The 20,773-nt window shown below is 38.7% G+C and overlaps 1 protein-coding gene and 1 long non-coding RNA gene across 13 annotated transcripts in view; one reads left to right on the forward strand and one right to left on the reverse strand.

The window, feature by feature from the left end:
- ANO4 (anoctamin 4) overlaps positions 1-11,158 on the reverse strand; it is a 187,330-nt gene extending 176,172 nt beyond the window's left edge. For 8 of the 10 annotated variants that reach the window (XR_013182362.1, XR_013182361.1, XM_077178701.1 and 5 more), the window contains exons 1-2: positions 8,941-9,017; positions 8,055-8,140 (exon numbers count right to left, since the gene is read on the reverse strand). Coding sequence is in view for 6 of the 10 variants with exons in the window: in XM_077178701.1 (XP_077034816.1) it covers positions 8,055-8,140; positions 8,941-9,005 (151 nt within the window). In the remaining 4 variants the exon portion in view is untranslated. Of the gene's footprint in view, positions 1-8,054; positions 8,141-8,940; positions 9,018-9,833; positions 9,974-11,022 lie in introns of those variants that run through there. The other 2 variants (XM_077178703.1, XM_077178706.1) reach the window with 2 other exon arrangements.
- An 804-nt stretch (positions 11,159-11,962) lies between these two features.
- On the forward strand, positions 11,963-19,964 carry LOC129119961 (uncharacterized). Of its 3 annotated transcripts, none has more exons than XR_013182363.1 (2): positions 11,963-17,003; positions 18,621-19,964. It is a non-coding gene; the product is annotated as an uncharacterized LOC129119961 (long non-coding RNA). The 3 variants fall into 3 exon arrangements; XR_013182365.1 differs by having other exon boundaries at positions 11,963-16,102; XR_013182364.1 differs by having other exon boundaries at positions 11,963-14,553.
- The last annotated feature ends 809 nt before the right edge of the window (positions 19,965-20,773 follow it).

The raw sequence follows: 20,773 nt of genomic DNA on the forward strand, positions 1-20,773 counted from the left end.
CTGGTATTGGCTTCAGAGTATATTCAGCCCACTATATTCCCCCTGATATATCTCAATCCCTAAAGTAATTAAAGAAATTATTGTAAAGCATGAAAAATTATCTCATGCAGCTCCTTCAGTTGCAGCCAGAGTAAGGTATATACTAGACCCCAGCAGGGAGACAGGTTCAAGCCCTTTCCTGGGATTATGCATTAAATAGAATTCTTGTTCTTGCCCTGGGACAGCACAATGCAGGTGACAAACCACCACAAAGCCACAGGCACTGTAGGATGCCATGCTGTGACATCTTCCTGCCAACAACACTCCAGCAGCATTTAGTAGGCAATTGCTGATTCAAAATCTGCATTCCCATAACCTTGGCTGACTGGCCAGATGATGGCAAAGCCTCTGAAACAGAACAGTGCCCAGGCTATTTTCAAGGGAACGTGAGCAAAGTGTTAATTGCTTTACTCACAACACAAAGCAGGAGAGAAGATTTTTTAACATTTTTTTTTGGACTTGATCAGTTGCAATTTTACTACTTGTGTAAAGTCCTTTGCTAAAACTATGTTAATGAGAAGGAATGAAAACACTTCCACAATTTAACTGGATTTACTTATAACACTGAAACTGTAAAGACAGAATTTGTGCTCACATAATAGTTAATCAACATCAATTTTTCATTTTAAAAAGCAGCTTTAAAGTATTAACCACATCAATGAATATGCTATAAAATCACTAACCATGCATATACAAACACAGATGCCTCAAGATTTAAAATGCCATTTCTGAATTGGGAAATCTGCTCAGGCAAATTTAAAAGCAACTTTGTTGGAAATTCAGAGGGAGAAAATTATGTTTAGGATGGACATTACGAAGAAGCTCTTCACAGAAAGATGAAGGCAGAAAGAGTTGGGCATTGGAATGAGCTGCCCACATAAGTAGTGGAGTCACCATTGCTGGTGGGAGGTGTTTAAAAAAAGACTGGATATGGCACTCAGCCCCATGATCTGATTGACAAGATGGTGGTAGGTCACAGGTTGGACTTGATGATCTCCAAGGTCTTTTCCAACCTAATTGATTCTGTGAATACCCATCCATCCATCCATCCATCCATCCATCCATCCATCCATCCATCCATCCATCCATCCATCCACCTACCTATCTCTGAGAGATGGTTATCACTGTAAAAAAATAAGATTACCTAAAGTTTTAGGCTGCCTAATTATTTTTTTTCTGTCAGCAATTGATGTGGTGTATTTTTCTGCCTCTTACAGCTCAAGGGCATCACTGTAATGGTAGAAGAGTAGAGACCTTCTCTCCCAGGATCCCACAGCTAGCAGTCACATCACATCATGAAGGAGGACAAATGTCAAGATAAAAAGGTCTGTGGCAGTAGAGGACACTTAGTTCCATTAAAATGCCATCAACAGGGAGTTTTGTAGCAAAAGATGTACTTGCCTCTTCTGACAGTTCTACCAGCCCTGGAATGTCAACCATGGCTACCAAGCTGACCCCTGACCATACTCAAGACAAGGAAGACAAAAATTGAAGCTCTCTAATACCTTACATATACAGCCAACATTTTTCTCAATATCAGAGGATGAAAATACTGGATTTTATAAAGTTGTTTAAAATATTTAGGTGTTGACATATAATACAACTATATCAGAAGGCTGTTGAGTTTGCAGTGTCAAGTGCCTAAGAAGTGCCAGGATTCAGGCTGCATCTGTGAAATAGACTCAGCACTTCTGTGCTTATGCAACATGATATGAGTTTTAATTTCAGACCACACAGAAATTTTCATCCTCAGTGTGCACTTAGGATGGACACTTCTGTGATAAGCATCAGCTCCAGCTGGCCTCTGCCCAGTCTCTGTGCACAGGAAAAGCCATATAGAAACACACATTAAATCTTCCTGAAGACAAAGGTTGGTCTCAGGATCAAAGAATTTGGGTTTTAATTTGAGGTACTCAACTGCATACTCTCCTCTGCTTTCTGTGCTGGTAAGAAAGTGACTTCAGAGGGGGTATGTCATTGTCCAAGCACCCAGCAGACAACACCAAAGTTATGGTGCTCATAGCTACGGTCAGTGTCCACTGAAGCCTTATTTTCATTATATAAAATGCTATAATGTGATAGAGACATGAAAAAAATCATGCCCTTGACATTTTACATTCAGAACCCTAAGCTAATGAGAATTTCTCTCTTTCACATCAAAAACCTCAGCTCCTTATTAATGAAGTAATAAGAACAGATGACACCAAGAATGGAAATAACATCTTCTTATATCATAGTTTCTATGAGGATAATTGTTTGCCATCTGGACATTAGCAGAAGTTGTGGTGATTGCAATAAAAACACAAATATCAGTAAATTTTTGTTTGGAGCCTGGTTTGGATCATAGAACAAAATATCTCACAAATAAAATAAAAAGAAACCAAGATAATTCAAGGAAAACATTGCATGCCAACATATGACTAAAATCTCCAGGCTATCGCATAAATACAGGCAACCAATATTCTGGTATTTAACAATTCTTAAATGCTCAAAGCTGCTTCCTCCCACAGTATTCAGTAAAATAAAACTAGCAGTGCTAGCATCCAAGAGTGCAATGAAGTACTCACAAAGCCATACCCGAAGTTTAAAATTGATTGACAGGCTTACAGACGTTTCTAAAAGTGCAGTTCAAAAAATGTAAGTGTTGACAGCATGGCCTCAGAACACGTTTTCCCCTGGACTCCATTCAGCAAACACAACATATGCTTGACAACAGTGAAAGAGAAACACAACAATTGCAAGTTACTTAGCCTGGGGTGCACTGCAATCAGAGCACATCAAAAACTAACCAGGCATCATGGTATGCCCTGGAAACAAACAACTGGAATTTTTAGACAGGCAGTGACAAGCTGTAGCGTTATAAAAGTTATTTGGCAAATATCCTAAATATTTCTCCACACTCTGTAACAATATAATTTTGTCTTTAAAAAACAACTTTTCATTTTTTAAAAAATTTTTGAGGTCCTTTACTTGTTTTAGAAACTAGAAGACTGAAAGTTTTTTCTTGACCTTTTGTATTTGAATGTAGCTTATTTAGAATTATCTGCTAGTATTAAAATTTTCACTCCCCCTATATTGTCACTCTGGGAAAACAGGCTAGCCTGGCATGGGCTGGTAGTGTCACAGGTTTCAAGAGTCCTGGGTTGAACCAAGATATATATTTCTGTGTGATCTTGAGTGAGACACTTAAATTTTTGACAATGAACAGCCTCCTGTGCAATAATTGCCATGCTATCACATGATAACTGAAAGCACACAGAAATTCCCAAATTTGCACAGTTTCTTTCATCACAACCTGATCCTGAAGCAAAATGTCAAAAAGAAAATAAAACACTAACAAACAAACAAAAAACCCAAACCCAAAAAACCCAACAAAACAAAACAAACGCTAAAAAAACCCAACAAAAAGACCCATCCCAAACCCCAGTGGATATGGGCCACATCCATCTCTCTTCTTTCTTCTCTTGTCTCCCTTCTCAACTTAGAAGCAGACGTGATATCCAACCTCACACAAGGAGAACCAGGAAAAGCACAGACCTATTATGCCTCCTCACTGCAACATATATTAAATTTCAATTCAAGCAGTGTATCTTAAGGTAAGGAAATGGCTTAGTAATATTGATATCTGAGCCCCCACTTCTTCATTGCAATGTCACCTGTAAAACCCATTGCATTGTTTAACAAACAATTAAAGGAAAGTTTTGGTTGTTGCAAAAAATGGTGACCTGCACAACAAGTGCTGCTGAAGTACCACAATTCAGTGGTCTGAGTTCATATTTTCATTAAGGCTCAAAATTACAAGCAAAAACAAACACTAGTATGTGAGTGGGACACCTGGGCACAGTCTGGAGGAGCAAGTAAAAAAACAGAAGGAGCAGACAGAGAAATGCTGGAGGGGGAATGGAGCAGATCTTGAAAGAGGGTTAAAGGACAGGAGGTCCATTAAGAAGCAGAAGCACAAAATGCAGAATTGTAAGAAATAAGATCAGACATAGAAGCAGAAATATAAGAGGCAGAATTAAAACTGCAGAAAAAGAGTTACCTGAATGCTGATATCACTGAGCTTTACAGGAAGCAACTGGATAATTTAGACCCAAATTTTGTCACAAAAGTTGTGGTATATATTAACGTAATATAGTAATCACAAAACAATTGAGTCATGTTAGTTTTTAGGTAAAAAAGGAAAAAGAAGTAGTATTTTTCTTACATGAGAATGCATATATTTTTTGCAGAACTGCTCCAGGTGACAACAGTGCAATGAGAAGTTGCAGTAACAACTTCATCATGGGACACTGACTACTGATGGAAACATGTTTGTATCATCAGAATTGCACCATAAGATACTAATCAGAATACTTCAGAGTCTATTATTATTAGAAATATAAACTAAGTAAACTTCATGAAGCACGCTGAAGTAGAAGGCTAACCAAACTTTTGCCAGGGCATTTCTGAAATCAAAATCACAAATCCTACATTATAAAGGAAAATAGGGAAATTCTGTCTATGGCTCAACAGCAATTTCAGCGTGACCAGTTAAAAAGGACTTCTTATGCCTAGGCTCATCTGGTGGTTATCATAAAGAGGCAGAGAATAGAACAAGTATTAGAAGCACACAGCATCATTCAAAATAAAGTCTGTGAGTAGAAACTTGACTACCCTGTATTTAATTTATATGAGATCGGGAATTTTCACCAGTCTGGAAAAGTTAATTTAAATTAAATAGTCTAGAACATCAAATGCTGCAGATATTTCTCTGGGAACAAAGGACAACAAGGAATTAGAAGAGGTAATACTTTTCTTTTCCCTGAGGGTGGAGGAGCATTCAACTTAATTCATTTTCTCCCCCTCATCTAAAATAAAGAATTTTTATGGAAGTAGCCTCAAAAACACTAAACATAAACCAAAGCAGCAATGTCTGCATGAAACTGCAGAGAGGTTGAAATAACTCAGGCCAGTATCACCTGCTTAATTCTTCTTTGCTATGGTTCTTTGATCTCAGATTCCACAGCTACAAAATATATTATTTTCCTGCTAGATGAATGAAAAGAATATCCATGTTAACGAGGATGACATTTTACTTAACTCCTAAGTTCCAGCCCTTTTGTCCTGCCAAACCTGTTTGTCATTGCCTTTTGTTCTCCATTTTTCTATGCATGGTTCACAATATATTGTGACTGCAGACCAAGGTCTTACAAACACTGAAAGAACAAAATTTGCATTTCCCTAGGCACTGAATCAGAGCAGTGTTCTGCCTAGAGGAAACTCAGCACAGGATGGCAACTAGCATGGTTATAACTCTCCCCAGCCCTCAATACAAAAGAAAACCAAAACCTAGAAAAATGTGAAGGCAAATCAATATGTAAAAAGGCAAAAAAGTACATCCCAAGGGAAAACAGTGGAGAGTGAGTGACACAGAGCACAAACAAGAAAAGAATTTAACTGAGGCTGGGGGATAGATGAACAAGATGTAGAGAGGTTGTATGTCTACCAGGATATATAGAAAAATACCAATGGACTTCACAAAGTTCTGGATTTTGACTGGCATTTTACAGGGAGTGGTTTCCCAAGAACTATCAAGCCCATTTAGAAAAAGTCTCTGGTGGTCTAATACATCATCTATAAAGTATTATGCTTAATCTTAATGAAAACCAGTTTCTTCAAAGAAAATGATCTGAAATGGGAATATATCTCCTGCTGATCCAAAACAGCTAATCACCAAGCCAACTAATCACCAGCTTTTCCATACAGCAAACTGGCTCAGAGGAGATTCTGTCTTTCTCTTCTCAAGTGATTTTGTTAATTAACTTCCTCATCCAAAAATTAAGGAAGGCAGAAAAATTTTTCTATATTTGAAGGCTGCAAGCACTATATAAAATAGGAAATTAATGTCAATACTGCAGGGGGCTGCAACAAGACCAAATGGATGAAGGTAGAAAAGCTGTTTTGATGTGGGCACTATTTTAATAATCTCCCAGCACTAGTTACATAAACCCTATAGATAAATTATACAGAAGCCTACTCCTCCTTGCTTCATATTAAACAGCAATAATTTTCTAAGGAAGATTAGGACATCTCTTTTAGGCATGTTTCCAACCACCCTCTGGAAGTGCAAATTTTTGGTATTCTACCTCTATAGAGAGCACTAGAAACTCATCTCCTATGACCATCATCAACACCTACATAATCCTGGAATCTTGGAACTCACTCATGTCCAGAGAATGCATTCAGGAGATTCAATCTCTATTTCTTTTAAAATATATTTATCTATGCTAGCATGGACTTTTGAGGGACCAAGTTGTCCGAAGTTCACGGACAGCAAGCCTTCCTTTGGACAATCAGATTGCAAATGCTGAGTCTGGAAATCTCTGGATTTACGTTCAAAGTTCACCATTTGGTGGGAACTAGTCTTCTCTCAGAGCTGAATTTGGAGGCCAGACTGCTGTAACTCCTCCTGAGGTCATAAAGGGAAACTGTTTTGAAGGATTGGTCTTGCAGCATTATTAGTATCTACATACAGCTCTTAGAAATATGAGGCTTTTCTGAAAACATTCTCCCAGATTTGTGCTCTCTTAGAGTAAAATCCATGCATGTGCAGAGAGCTGCCCACCATTAGCTCCCTTATTTGGGGATATCATTGCAGCTTTAGTGATATTCATCCTGCTTAGGGTGTTTTTCATAAAGATTAAAATACTTGCATTGCCTGCTCCAGTGCCAAGACCCCTTCTACTAGAATACTGGAGGAATAACCCATAACTCCTAACAAAACTTTTATTTCTCCTTATATTATACAATGAGAAGTTCTTTATTCTAAACCAATCTCACATTACCAGAATGCAAACAGCTAATGTTGGTCAAGTGAAACAGGCCTAGTGCTGCTCCATTGTTACCACATTGAGACTGGAATAATATAATTTTGACTTTTGCTATGCAGGAGAAAGTTCTGTAACACACAGAACACCCCTCTATTGTCCAGTGTTTCCTGTGCAGAAGTTACATAAGAACAAACCTGCACGACATGAAATGAAAGACCATGGTTTCCATGAAGAACCAGACAGATCTACACAAAGCACTCTGCACTTGTACAGAAGCAGAAAATGCAATCCCCTCCTGAGATATGACAGGAACAGGATGCAAGCACTTATAAGAAGGCAGGGTATGCACAGGAGACACAGGACACACATAATGTCTGAAAGCCAATCCTTCCCCACTGACATAGAGACAGCACGTAGCACACACACACACCCTGCCTAGCACTTCCCCAAAGCACCAAACTTCTGACAGATTATGCAGCACAGTGTTCAAACACAGCATTTCCAGACTCCCATAAACTGCAAAAGTAGCAGCTGCACTGAAGAGAGCTCACCTGTTAAAGCTGCAAAACATATAGAGACAGGTTTGTAAATCCTGCAACATTAGAGTTACAAAGTCCTTGAAATCATCCTGGACAAAATCTGCAGACTCAGTGGGATAATATGTCCAGGAACACCTTTAAAGTTAGCTATATTAATAAGGAAGAAAGCCTAAAAGGTGCAGTTGAGTTTTGATTATTCATGTGGGGCTCATTAGTGGGTCAGGATGGATGAAGAAACAGCCAGGTAAAAGCACAACTGATACAGCATGAAAAAAATCACCAGCCAGAGTGCTGCTGGTACTGATGACTTCAGCTCTGCAACATGCATATCTCAGTACTGCTGTCCAGTCTGGGGCAGAGAGGGAAGTTGGAGCATGGCTAATTCACTGCCTGAATTCTTCAGCCAGCGATAATCAATAGCTGTCTGCATAAGTTTTGTCAGAAAGGATATGAGCAGATGGAAAGCATAAAATTACTGAAGCAGTATGGATAAATGAGTGAGTTTTCTGTAAAAACATACCAATTTATATTCCCAACATAAATATATATGGTTAAGTACTTGTGGAGTAAAAAAGCTTTAAAAACTTGCTTCTATAGACAAGTGGATGAAGAATGCATATTGATCATATACAAGAAAAAAAAGAATGCAATGACTTCATCAGACCATTGGGTGATTTTGGCTGGCTGAGGAACAGAGCCTTTTTTTTTTTCCTTTCCCTGCAGTTGTTTTCCATGCAGTCTTCAGCCACCCTGCAAAGGAATTAACATGACACCACGCTGTGAAACAAGGAAGTGCTATGCATGCATTGCCTATCAGAGCATTCACCGAATTCCCAAGAAATGAACAGCACATCTACCTACTTGAATTTCATGTAATTTGGGGAATTTCACTCTTCTCTATACCTCTCAAGACTGTTACAGAGGATTGCATCTTCATTTTTCAAGCCTTTAGCCTGCAACAAGATGTGCTGGCAAGGATTTTAGATGCATAGACTTCTCTGTTGCAGTACAGATGTTAGGTTCCAAATGCAAACATCCCATGGCAAGCTCATATAGTTTAAACTGGAGAAAATACTTCAGGATCATTTTCCTCTCTTCCTTTTGCCTCAAGGTTATTGCAAAAGCACATGACAGTATGCACTTTGGCTTTTAAACTTTTATGGGAAAAGACAGATATGATTATGCACTTTTATGTTCAAAATTAGCTTTTACAAGATTATTTTATTTAAACATTAGTAATTTTTGAGTGACAACAATACTTCTGATAAATTTTTGGGTAGGAACGTATCTACATTTTAGGGCATAGGAATATCTGAATTTACAATAATATTTTAAAGCATAATAGCATGCAGTTCTGTAATTAACTGTGAGGTCTTCAGGGTATTTTAAGTGGTGCATGCATTTTGCAAAACTGTTTGTTTTTTATGTTTACAATAATTTTATATGGAGAAAATGGTAAAAAACTCCAAGTTCAAATGCATGCACAAAGTTACTATTCACATTTAATCAAGAAAAGCCTAAGCCTAATTCCTCCAAGGCACTATCACAACCTGCAGGTTGTGCAGGGTCTCAGGACTGCTTCTCTGTGTGTGTTACCAGGAGCCCTGCACATCATCTACAGCAAAAAGTTTCTTTGCTGCTGTCATAGTGTCAGCACTCTGAAACTGGAAGAGAACAAACTCAGGCACCTTCATTACTGATATAAAAGAGTTAAGTAACACATAGACCAGTCATGGTGCCAAAGCCTTTCTGTAGGAGACAGTGGGGAAGGCTGCTCTAGAGGGAAATGTTTTTAGGCAGTTCCTTGAGCTGCACAATTGCCAAAACTGGCCTGTTCCCTACCAGAGTAGGAGATTTGCAGCACTCACTTTGATCCTCACTGCATCAGTGAGAAGGGAAGCCAGGCTCAGGATCAGCTGCACCAGTGGGTTCTTCATGATGCCAAAACACAAGATCTGATGGGGGAGATGACTCAGAGCACTGAGATCTGGGCTACGTGCTGGCCCTTGCTGCTTGCTCTGAGGGCAATGCAGCAGGTACCTCACTGCACCATGAAGTCCTCTACCTGCAGATTTGGGGAAGCCTCCTCCTTCTCCCAGTGCCTCTTGTCTAACCTGGGCTTCCCTCTCCCCCTCCACACTCATACATGCTCGTCAATACAGCTTGACATTACACCCAAGTACAGAAAAGAAATTAAGGGTATTGAAAATAGCATTTTCTAAAGTTTTTACTCATTAGGGAGGGAAAAGGAGCTACACAAACTCAATTCAACTGATCAGCTCATGTGAAGCAAAACTCTCTGAAATATAGGATAAATTGTTTTATTAAGTCACGACATAAGCTACATTAAACCAAGAAAAAAATTCCCAGATACCAGCATATCTCTTGTTAAACCCAGAAAAGGCAACGCAGAGACAGAATAAAAGCTTTATTCTTATCCTACCTCAGTAAAACAAAGGTATAAGAACACATCTCCTCTTTGCTCTGCTTGAAGTCAGACCACCCTGTGACAAGTTTGAGCCAGTGCTATATCTATGCCTTCAGTGGACCTTTGAAGAGGTAGCAGAGTCTTTATTATTCCTGCAGGCTGCAAGGGCTATGCATAGTCAATCCACGTAATGAATCCACAGCATGAAACACATTCAAGTTAAAATAAATACTTTTGTAGTTCTCTCATAGCAAAAACAAATGAAAACATCTCTCTACCAGAAACTGTATATTTGCTTTACTCTAAATCTCATGCAACAAACTAAAAAAGAAAAAAACAAACCCACAAAAACCAACCAAACTAAAACTAAGGACACAGTTTACTGTGGTCTAAATAACAACCTTTCCTGTTTATAAAATCAGAGCTTTTAAAATAGCTTAGAGCACAAATTAAGCCATAACAGATTTTCAGAAATTTAAAAGCACTTTTTTTTTTTCTACTGCAGAGATGTAAAAGCACTTCAAAAAGCTAAGAATTTGCAACAGTAAGGACCAGATAGGGATGAGCGTTATTAGGTCGCCTATTCTGTAACTTCTTGTCCCAGCTATTCTGCACCTGTAAGATGCAAACGCCCAACTGAAAAACACCTGATGACATAGGCTTATACACAAAATGCTGAAAGAGCCCATCTGTCCCATGCCAAGGAGAGCAAATACCAGCTCAAATCACACGTATGCTCACACCTCAGCACTGAGGGGCTTCAGAGTTTTCTAGGTGGCTGCTGAAGCAGGGGACGTCTGTGCCCTCAGTGCAAGGGTACAGCCCTAGAGAAGAGAGCCTGTCACCTTTACCCTGTCTCTATTCCAGCGTATCCCGCTGCTGCCACAGGCAATCGGGAGCAATGCTGGAGCCTCCCGTTTCAAGGACAAAGAGGCAGTACTCAGCTTGCAGTCAATACTTCAGAGCTGCGGGTCAGAGGAGGGAAAGAGCAAAATAAAGAGAAAACTTGCATTTTACTTAGCCAGCATCTGCTACGAAGATGATGAAAATTATGACTAGATATTAAGTGAAGGTCACGAGACTTATCTAAGACTACCGGGGGAGAAAAACAGATGGGGAAGGGGGAGGGAGAGGGAGAGAGAGGGAGAGAGCACGAGCACTGCAGCAAAGAAGCTGCGCTCTGCCAATATATGCTGGCACTTACCATAAAAATAGAAAGATCCAAAGAGAATCAGATTAAGGATCCTTTTTATCTCTCTTCAGTAGAAAGGTTCCCACATGAAGCTCTGAACACAGCTGTCCAGGGGAAAAGCAAGGTAATGTGCTGATGCACAGAAAGCACAAGCACACGAACGGTAAGTCCTTTCACAGCCTTCGAAAACCTGCAAGCAGTTTGTGCCGGAAAACCAAAGGTAAGAAGTCTGGAAACGACTCCTACATAACACTGCAGCTAAACCGGGCTGCTGGATTTCCAGTCACTCATAGCGCACTGTTTTCATCCTCATCTTCTCACCATGACTTACATTCTAGAGGTGGGCTTGGGGGTGGGGATAAGAGATTTCTCCTCCGAGTGGAACGGATCGCAGAAGCGGCATCAGCATTTGTAATCAGTCGCTGGGAGCACCCAATCAGAGGACCCGAGGGGTGGCAGCTGTCCGAGGCAGGGCAGCCCGACGCGACAGCTGCCGGCACGGTCCTGCCGCGCCCGGCATCACCGGCGCTCCTGTGCCCGCAGCCCCGCGGGGGATTCTGCACCCACGGGCAAACCCAGCGCCTTCGGGCCCTGCGCCGGCTCCTCGGGCAGCAGCGCTCAGACAGGCACAGGCTCCTCTGGCTGGGCTCGGACAGGCGCCTTGCTGCCCCTCCGCAGTCCCACAGAGGCAAGAAAAGTTTGGAGGTTTGGGTATCAGCGTCATTTACATTGTAATTTTATGAGCCGGTAGCTTCCCTACATAAAATATACATTAATCGTTGCTTCCTCTTCAAAGGTATCTTTTTGAAGGAAAAAGAAGTCTGTAAGAGATTTTACGGCGTTGTCCCATTGTTGTGAATGGCCCTGTTAGAGCCAGTGCTGGTTTTGAAATGACATCACAGACCCCAGACCTCAGCATCAAACCCACAGAAAATACACGAGCAAAGTTCCTCTCCCTGCACCTGCCAAGATGACAACTGGATTAAGTGTTTTGCTGCTTTCTACCATACTATTTGACACCAAAAAAAGATTTTATAGGACCCCAGACCTCGACTTAATTTTCAATAATGATGTCCAGGATGTGGAGAGAAGTATTCCTATGGTATTTAAACCACTGAACCAAGTCAAAAGTAAGGTGATGCAGTCAGATTTAAAGCTGCTAAGCACTGTAATTTACAAGGGATGTTCCTGATTCTAAGTTACAAGTGGCTGCATTTGACAATGGGGGAGAAATTATTCTGATCCTGCTCACAATGCAGTCCGTAGTGGAGGAAACATAAATGCAGCATGGAAATTTGTGTTTACTTAAAGTTGACACTCTGCCAGTAGAAAAAGTTAGATGCTTACCTTTCCAAAACATTTTTAGAACAGTCAGTCCTGAATTTTTGCTGTATCACAAAGTAATCATGAATATCATACATCTGATATTCACATTTCAAAAGATGAAAAGGCCATGTAGTGCAAGGGGGGAGCATGGGGAAAACAGACATAAAAGCATTCCCAGCAGTGGTACCCATATTACTTGATCAGTATCAGGTACTTGGAGATCACACCAGGTAACAACATAAACCTATCAGGGAAAGAGGAGGCTTAACAACAACAACAACATTTAAAAAAATAATAGTAAATCACAGCTTCTACATTTTGAAGCACTGACTAAAAATCTAAAGGCCAATTTAATACAGCTCATCTGTTCCAAAATGTTTGAAAGTGTAAATAGTGCAAGAACATACAAATTCCAGTAGTAACAACAACAGAACACTAGGCTGTCATCCCATATTGGTCAGATATCACCTTTCTGTATGTTTTTTTCCTCTCTTCTGTTTTGGCTTGGTTTTAGGTTTTTTTAATACAATTTTTTTCCCTTCTGATGACAGGATATTGGAAAGCCCATTACTTTCTTACATTTTATTTAGGTTTTAATTAGCTGGCTTCATACTGTCAACAGGACATGCATGATATTTATTCCTCCCTTTTCATACACATAATTAGCCCAAAAAACATGAGATCTGCTCAAGAGGGAGTAGGCACAGGTGAAGGCAGATCAAAAGAGCAAATGACAAAGGAGGGCAATTACCATTTCCAACTAATGCACTAAGATATATACACATAATAACACATACACAGGTAAGCAAAATTAAAAACATAGCCAATATAGGGGCAAACATGAGAAAAGAAGGAAGCAGCAGAAGAAAACATATTTAAACTCTGCATTAAGCTTTCAAAACAGACTGCAATGCTAACAGAAAGATTGCTACTTAACACCTGTGAGTGTTCCCAAGCCCAGATCCTGTGCCTGGTATTGAGGAGGGTGATGAGAGCAACAGCTTTCTGCTAACTTTATCTTGCCTGAAAGTGACTTAGGAAAATCAGCTCTTGGTACTGCTCAACTGGAACATCCTTCAACTTTCTGATTTTTCTATTTTTATTATGCATTAAATTGAAGTGCTTTCAGTTATCAGCTTTTTAACCTCTATATTGATCTATTGAGAATTGGCAAAAATCCCTGCTTAGTTGTCATATTGGTAAATGTAGATGTTTTCTGATCTTTTCCTCTGTCATATGGCTCCTTTGCAATTTTTCAGTACCTTTTTTTGGCTCAATTAGGAATTTAAACAATTCTTTTAAAGTACTGTAAAACAAGTTATCTTTCTACTTATTCTAAAATAATTGGTGGTTTCTAATTAGAAACTATTGAGTATTGGAATGAAGTATTTCAGGTTATGATATCAGTTTTCCCTTTTAATACAGAACAGAAATATTTACTGAATATATCTCCTTTTAACATTGTCATGGAAAATTCTGGTTTTCTACATCAGAGCTCTAACAGACCAACACATTTTGAGTAAAAAATCAATTCCTAATATACTGTTACTTCCAGTTATAAGAGAAAACTTATTTATTTTCTACTGAATTAAACATGCATTAATATTGATGGCTGTCAATACAGCAATTTTTTTTGTACTTTATCCTTTTTATCTTACAGTTATGAAATTAATATTTTAAGAATTCATTATTCAAAATGTCATTTCCTTGGAAAGCATAAAATGCTCTTAAATGACTTCCAGACAACAAAAAATTCATCATTATAAAAAAGTGACTTCATTTTTCAAATCTCTTAGCCATGAAATAGGAATTATCAATGTCAGTTCAAGTAGAAATTTTATCAATCTCTTTTTCAAGAAGTGGATGGCCCAAAGCTTTTGCTTATGTTGCTGCTACATCATTTGAAATTGCATAAGGGAGGTTCTGAACAACACATGCATATGGAAAGGAAGCTAAAAAGTATGATGGACTCCAAGCAAAAGACGTTAGTTCAGCAAAATCAAAATGACCATTAATAAAATTAAAAAAAAAAAATCCATACAGCTATTTCTGAAGTACTAAAAATATCGAGATAGAGGAAAAGAGAACAAGTAATCATCTAGAGACACTTTCATTTCTGCAGTCTAAGTTTCAATCTAATGCAGGTGGGAAGCAGTACAGAGCTGACAAGACTGCATGGAGAGAATGGCTGCTACTCACTGAGGCATCTTCATTCTGGTAAGAGAGCTTCAAAGACCATTGCTGCAACAATTTAAAAAGCAAACAACAAATAAGCTTTTCAATGATAAAGCCAAACCCCCTGGCAGAAAAGCTGTTCATAAGAAACCCCCTAAACCTCAAGAAACTCCCCCAAACCTATGTCTCTTAGCCATCCTTTAGCTGAAAAAACAGTAATGGCCCTGTCTGCATTCCAGAGACTTTATCTAAATGGAATTTATCTAAGGAATAGTAGCAAGATACTATTTAGGGATTGTTTCACTTATGGAGAATTTTCCTGGATGTTTTATATGAGAGAAATAGCTTTGTTGTGGTTATCCATGTACCCACAAGTGGCTTAGGTACCCACATTTGTCAAAAAAAAAACCAACAAAAAAAACAAAAACCCAAAAAGATCCACATCAAAACACCTCAAAATTCTACAATTTTGGAATGAAGAGACAGTGAGAATGTTCTCCCCACATTCTCTTCTCCTTCCTAAAGGGACAGTAAAATCAATACCAGACAGAGGTAGCTGAGGGACACAACTCATACCAAGAATACCATTACCAGTTCCAATATCTACAATATCATTTGTCTCCAACTCAGGACCTCACAATAAGACTTTCCATAAATCAAGTAAGAAAATTATAGACAGGTAATATTTCTTAAAGCATAAAGAACAGGTTTTGTTAAAGCAACTTCAAGAGGGCAATAACAAATCAATTGCTGTCTGAAGCCTAAGCTTGTAGGTATAAGCTGTTAACATACATAGGCCAAGAAATGGTAGTTTTGATTTAAAGTTATTCTTCAAAAAAGGGGAAAAATATTAAATATTCAATGATTAAATATTTTAAAACTTTAAAAAAATCAGTTATGCTACCTCTACATAACTCCATATTAACTATATTTTGTACCATGCACCCTAACAAGAAACGAATGTCATAACATATGAAGCAGTTAAAGCACTCTTAACAGATTGCAATTTAATGGTACAGAATATTCCATTTATTTCTAGCTATTCCCTTAACTAAGTAAATGAAATTCATAACAGCAAAACAAGTTTTATGATAGCCCAAAGAAAACTACCATTATGAATGATTTTAAGCACTGAACTACCAGCAGTAGAAGATAGTGAGATAAAGTTGGTGAAAATTCAGAAATAACAACAAGCCTTTAACAAAGCAAGTAAAAAAAGTCTTTATATATACATGGATCACACAGATCCCTTTCAGACTGTAGACTAGAGAGGAGTTGGTAGGACTTTTCTAATCTGCAAGGAGACAGGCAGGTTACATCAGGTCACACAGGATGGAGAGGCTGCAATGCTTAGGTCCTGAGAGGAATAAGGGGAAAGCTGACATCTAGAAAGCAGGGGGCCACCTTGCAGGAGCAGACAGACCCCCAGACACTTAAAAGGGCTTTCCAGCCCTCTCTTAAAGCAGGTGTCTTAAAGCTGTGTCAGACCTTTAGTCAAATTGCAGATGACCGTATACTAATCCTTCAATTTCTTGGAAGTAAAACATGACCTGAAGTTAGTGCTGAAGCAGAGAGGAAGGACCCAGCACAGGTAAGTGATCAGAGCAGCCCCAACAGAGCATCCCCTGCTAATTTTTGCCCTGTATCCAGGCGTACTGCTGGTTCAGTGATTCTGTTTCGTAGCTGCATCCAGACCTACTTCTAGCACAATTTATAAACTAGATGGTGAGAGGATTTGCAAACAAAACATTAAGAATGCAGCACAGGGATATGGGGGAAAACATTAGATGTCATGAATAGGCCTCTGAGATTAGAAGGGCCTTTAGGGTCAGACACCCTAACATGATGCATGCACATGTGACAAACATTTGAGAGCTTGCAATAGTAGAGACTGTTAAACACTTGGCATGTTCACTGCTGACCTGTTAGAGGTTTAAATAAATAATACTTTAAATAAAACATAATAATTAAAAATGCATGATATTTGTGAAGAGACAAAGTGCTTTATTAACTTCTGATTTCAAGTTTACCGTACCTTTATTAACAAGTAGGAATGAATCTCTTTTGAAACAATAAAAATCTGAACTGATCTAAGCTGTTCCTGATATAGGAACTGGACAAGATTATTTCAAGATGCCTAAATTACTCTACAACTCTAAAACACCCCACCAAACTTCAAGAACAGTCAGCCAAGAAAATCTCTCAAATAGAAACAAACAGCAGCAAAACTGTTAGTGATAACCACTAAATAATAATAATATCCACTGGTGAATATATACACACATATGCACATCATAATGAAAGAGCCGAATTCCTTCAACAGGTGTTTCAGGCAGAGCCAAGAAAAGAAGAGATTTCTGTACTGAGTTCTTTTTCTCAGCAAGGACCTACATAAAAGATCTCACACTGAGAAGTTTCAAAAGTTGGCTGATCAGACTCTGAAAGTGACTCCATGTGATGCTGACCTTTTCAATGCCACCACACCTACCAAGGTTGGGCTGAGCTCCCCATATCTTAGTCTCCTTTATTGAAGTTTAAAGGAGTTTTTCTTCTATAGAAATATTTTAAGTGCATCTTAGAAATTGTTATGGGATTAATACGTGTTCTTGCAGAAAGTGAAGTTATTTTTTAAATTAACTTACTATCTAATTAGGTGGTTCAGTATTTCAGCTCATTCAGAAGCACAGACCATTTTCAGGCATCCAACCATTAAAATTTTAGGTATGAAACAAAAATAAAATAACCACAAAATTGATTATTTATTTGGGCTTTCCAGGTTTTCATGGATTCTTAATATAAGAAAAAGAAATTCTAAAAATGTAACCATTAGTAATTGGTTTGGATCTCTACAATACCAAAAGCAAGAGAAATGAAAATAGAAATCCTCAAGTAGTGCGTATAACTGAAACTATACTTGTAAATGCATCTCTTCAGGACACATTCATAAATACTGCCAGGCACAGACAACAGTAATTCAAAACAACCTTTTAATAACAGCTTGTATCCCCCTGTAAAATGCCTTATAAAAGGAGCTCAAAAGAACTGGGCTCCCACCAAGAAATAAATCTCACCACACGGCATTTAGGACCTAATGAAATCAACAAAATACAATGAAATTAGTATCTGCATGTGACAAACTCAGTATTTTGTGTGTATTTACTGATTACTATCCCTGTATCCTAAGGTGATACATAAAACCTGAACTAAAATACACAATATTTTTAGACTGCTGTTGATTCTCCAGTGTAGAAAGAGCCTAAAAATGTCAGCACACCAGTTTCTTCAGCTTGCCAGGTAAACTGAAGAGTGAGTTATAGTGAGGACAAGAAGACAAAGGTTTTGTGCAATGTTTTTACAGATTCTTCTGGCTTAGTTAAGTGAAGAATCTTTATGGGACAGTGTGAGCTATTTTGACTGAAGCAGACAGAAATGCTTTATTTAGTTCTTGCCTTATGAAACCCTTGTATTGATTTCCTCCCTTCCCTGTCAATTTAGATGTGTTTCCTTTTTTTAATGTGAAAAAAAAAACTGAAAAAAATTGAATTTCAAATTTTTTTTCAAAATGTCAAAGTATATTTTTGTATGAGACTAGTGTTGTCTCTGTAGTGTAGCACTGCACCCTGCCATCCAACTTCAAAACTTATAATGGAAGCTCAGTGGGAAATTGGTAACCTCAGTTCACCTAGAAGTCAAAGGTGCAGTACAATAGCTCCAACACATAACCACAGATCTGCTGCTTAGACAGGACTAGTCTAGCAAGTTTTGAGAGAGCTGTAACCTGTCTGAATTTTAATCTAGGGCGAAAAAAGAACAAAAAATACTAAATGGAAGTTTCCCAAAAAGTTTCCCAAGTGGAACACCCCAGTATGAAATATGAGAAGCAAAAAGGCACTGATATTGCAACAGCTCTGCTTGAATAAGACCATTCACTAGATTTGATCTGTATACACTGTTTTAGTTCCCATTTCTCCTCTGCATACACACACACATCCAAATCCCTTCTAGTGGAGCACTTATAATTTACTATTTTATGACTATTTCCAGTGTAACTGCTGTTATATTTAATTTAAAAATATTTCACCTAATCAGGAGTGCTTTCTCTTTTGTAGTGAAGAAAAGGAAGGGGTGCTTGCTGGCAAAATGGAAGACACCTACACATTGATGTGCCAGCCCTGGAAGACCGAAAAAAGCACCAAGTCCTACACAGTTCAACAGAAAGATTAATGAAGAAAATCCACGTGTAAGCCAACAAAGCTGTTCCTGTAAGGGCCTACAATGAATCTATATCGATATCTGGAGCTAAAGTTGCTTTAGGTCTTAAGCAAGAGTTGCCTGACATCCCCATAAATCATATGCAAGGAAAGAAGATTCAAGGACTTGAATATCCCTGGTGGAAAAAGCTGTTGTGTTGCTTAGAGATTTGATAACTGCTGCTATGACATGGAAGTACAACTGGATGGAAAGATTGCTGACTTAGGTGCTGATTACTCTGCTGTTAAAGCATCATGCAAGCAGCAGTGTCCAGCTGGCACTAATGATACTTCACAACTCTCCATCTGCAGCTCCCCATGCATGCTGTGGGGGGAATGTCCTGTGCAAAGTACAAGAGATAAGTAGGAAGAGAGGCTAGAAACAAACCAAACAAACACTACCTGCTTATTGTGGTACACTCTCAGCCTCCCCAGTACTACCAGAGAATGATGAATGACCAGTGCACACATGGAAATATTGACTTCCATTTATTATTATGTTTTTTCAAATTAAATATTACTATAATATTTAATTTTATTAAATATGATAATAATATTTAATTATATATATTTAGATAATATATAATATTACTATATAATATAATTATATTATTATATTATAATTTATAATAAATATTTATATTTAATTATATATTATATAATTGTATAAATATTCTTTAATTATAAATAATAATATTATTAATTTATATATTTATTTCAAATATTACTATTTGAAGACCTTTCTGAAAGCAGGAGTAGGTTTTGTGTGCAGCCATGCTCTGCTTCTCTTTTCCTGTCATCACCTGAGAAAGGCTCTTTAAAATCAAAAAATTCTCCATATTGACTTTTTGACATGCTCCACTCTTCCTAGAGCCACAGATTCAGAGCAGCAATTTTCAAATGTTGCTTTGTTTCCCCCTCATTTTTATATATAGGAGCTGGGATTTGAGTGCTACTGTGGCCCTGAAAGAAGTGATGGTTTGGTTATTCAGATTAATCACCATTTCCACACTAAACAAAGACCATCAGGAAGAAAGTGACTTAAGAAAATATGATCACCACAAGTAGCTGTAGAGCAAGAGGTAATGACAAGCCAGAAAAGAGATCATTTTTCACCTCCGCATATGGAACACCAAATGAGACTGATCAATTGGTTCAAATAATCTATGACATGCAGAAAATAAAGCAAACAAATGATGAATATCAACTTTTGCTATAAAGCTCTTTTTTTCTCTCCTTTCACCTTCCTTCCTCACATTTCTGTCACTTTGTTGCCTGGGGCCCGGAAAGGAAGATTTTGTTAAATTTCCATAATGCAGCAGAACCATTAGTCTCATAGCCACAGACTAAGAAAAAAAAATTGTTAAGTTTACAAGAAATAAAACTCATTGTACAGTTAAAGTCAGAAAAACAACTTACATTTATGATTTCATATGTCCCCAGGACAATGTAGGGGTCAGGCTGTCGTGATTGCTGCCACTAAAGCATGCACTGCCAGAAAGTGAGATGAGTTTTGCTCCCCTTTATCTTCCTATTTACCCTTGGTTTCCCTTTGGAGAGCTAGATCAGGTGATAAATTCCTGACTAGATGAAACACCTCAGTTTTCTTGTCCCAGCAGGGATCTGAGCAAAGCAATGACAGAACAACCTGCCACCACCAAGTCAGGTTGGTGAGGAAGGTGACTGGGAGACCACTGCATGAGCACCATGGGCAGAGCCCAGTGTCCATGCTCTGCTCTTTGGCTGAGCTGAGCTTTCTGCCCCCTGCATGTGCCTGCAGCAAACAGTGGGCTCCTGTCTGGGCACGTGGGGAGTGAGCTGAAGGACACTGGCATGGGTCAGCCTGCAGCTTTCATCACAGCAGGGCCAGGCTCAGCTCACCTCAAAAAGTGCTGCTGCTCCTTCTCCTGCACAGTCCCTCCTGCCACGCCTGCCCCCGTGGTGGCTCTGCCTCTGCTGAGGCAGCAGCACATTCCCAAAGGGCAAACCACAAACCCCACTGATGAGATCCC

Source organism: Agelaius phoeniceus, chromosome 5, assembly GCF_051311805.1.
Source record: "Agelaius phoeniceus isolate bAgePho1 chromosome 5, bAgePho1.hap1, whole genome shotgun sequence".
In the NCBI taxonomy this organism is placed as follows: Eukaryota; Metazoa; Chordata; class Aves; order Passeriformes; family Icteridae; genus Agelaius; species Agelaius phoeniceus.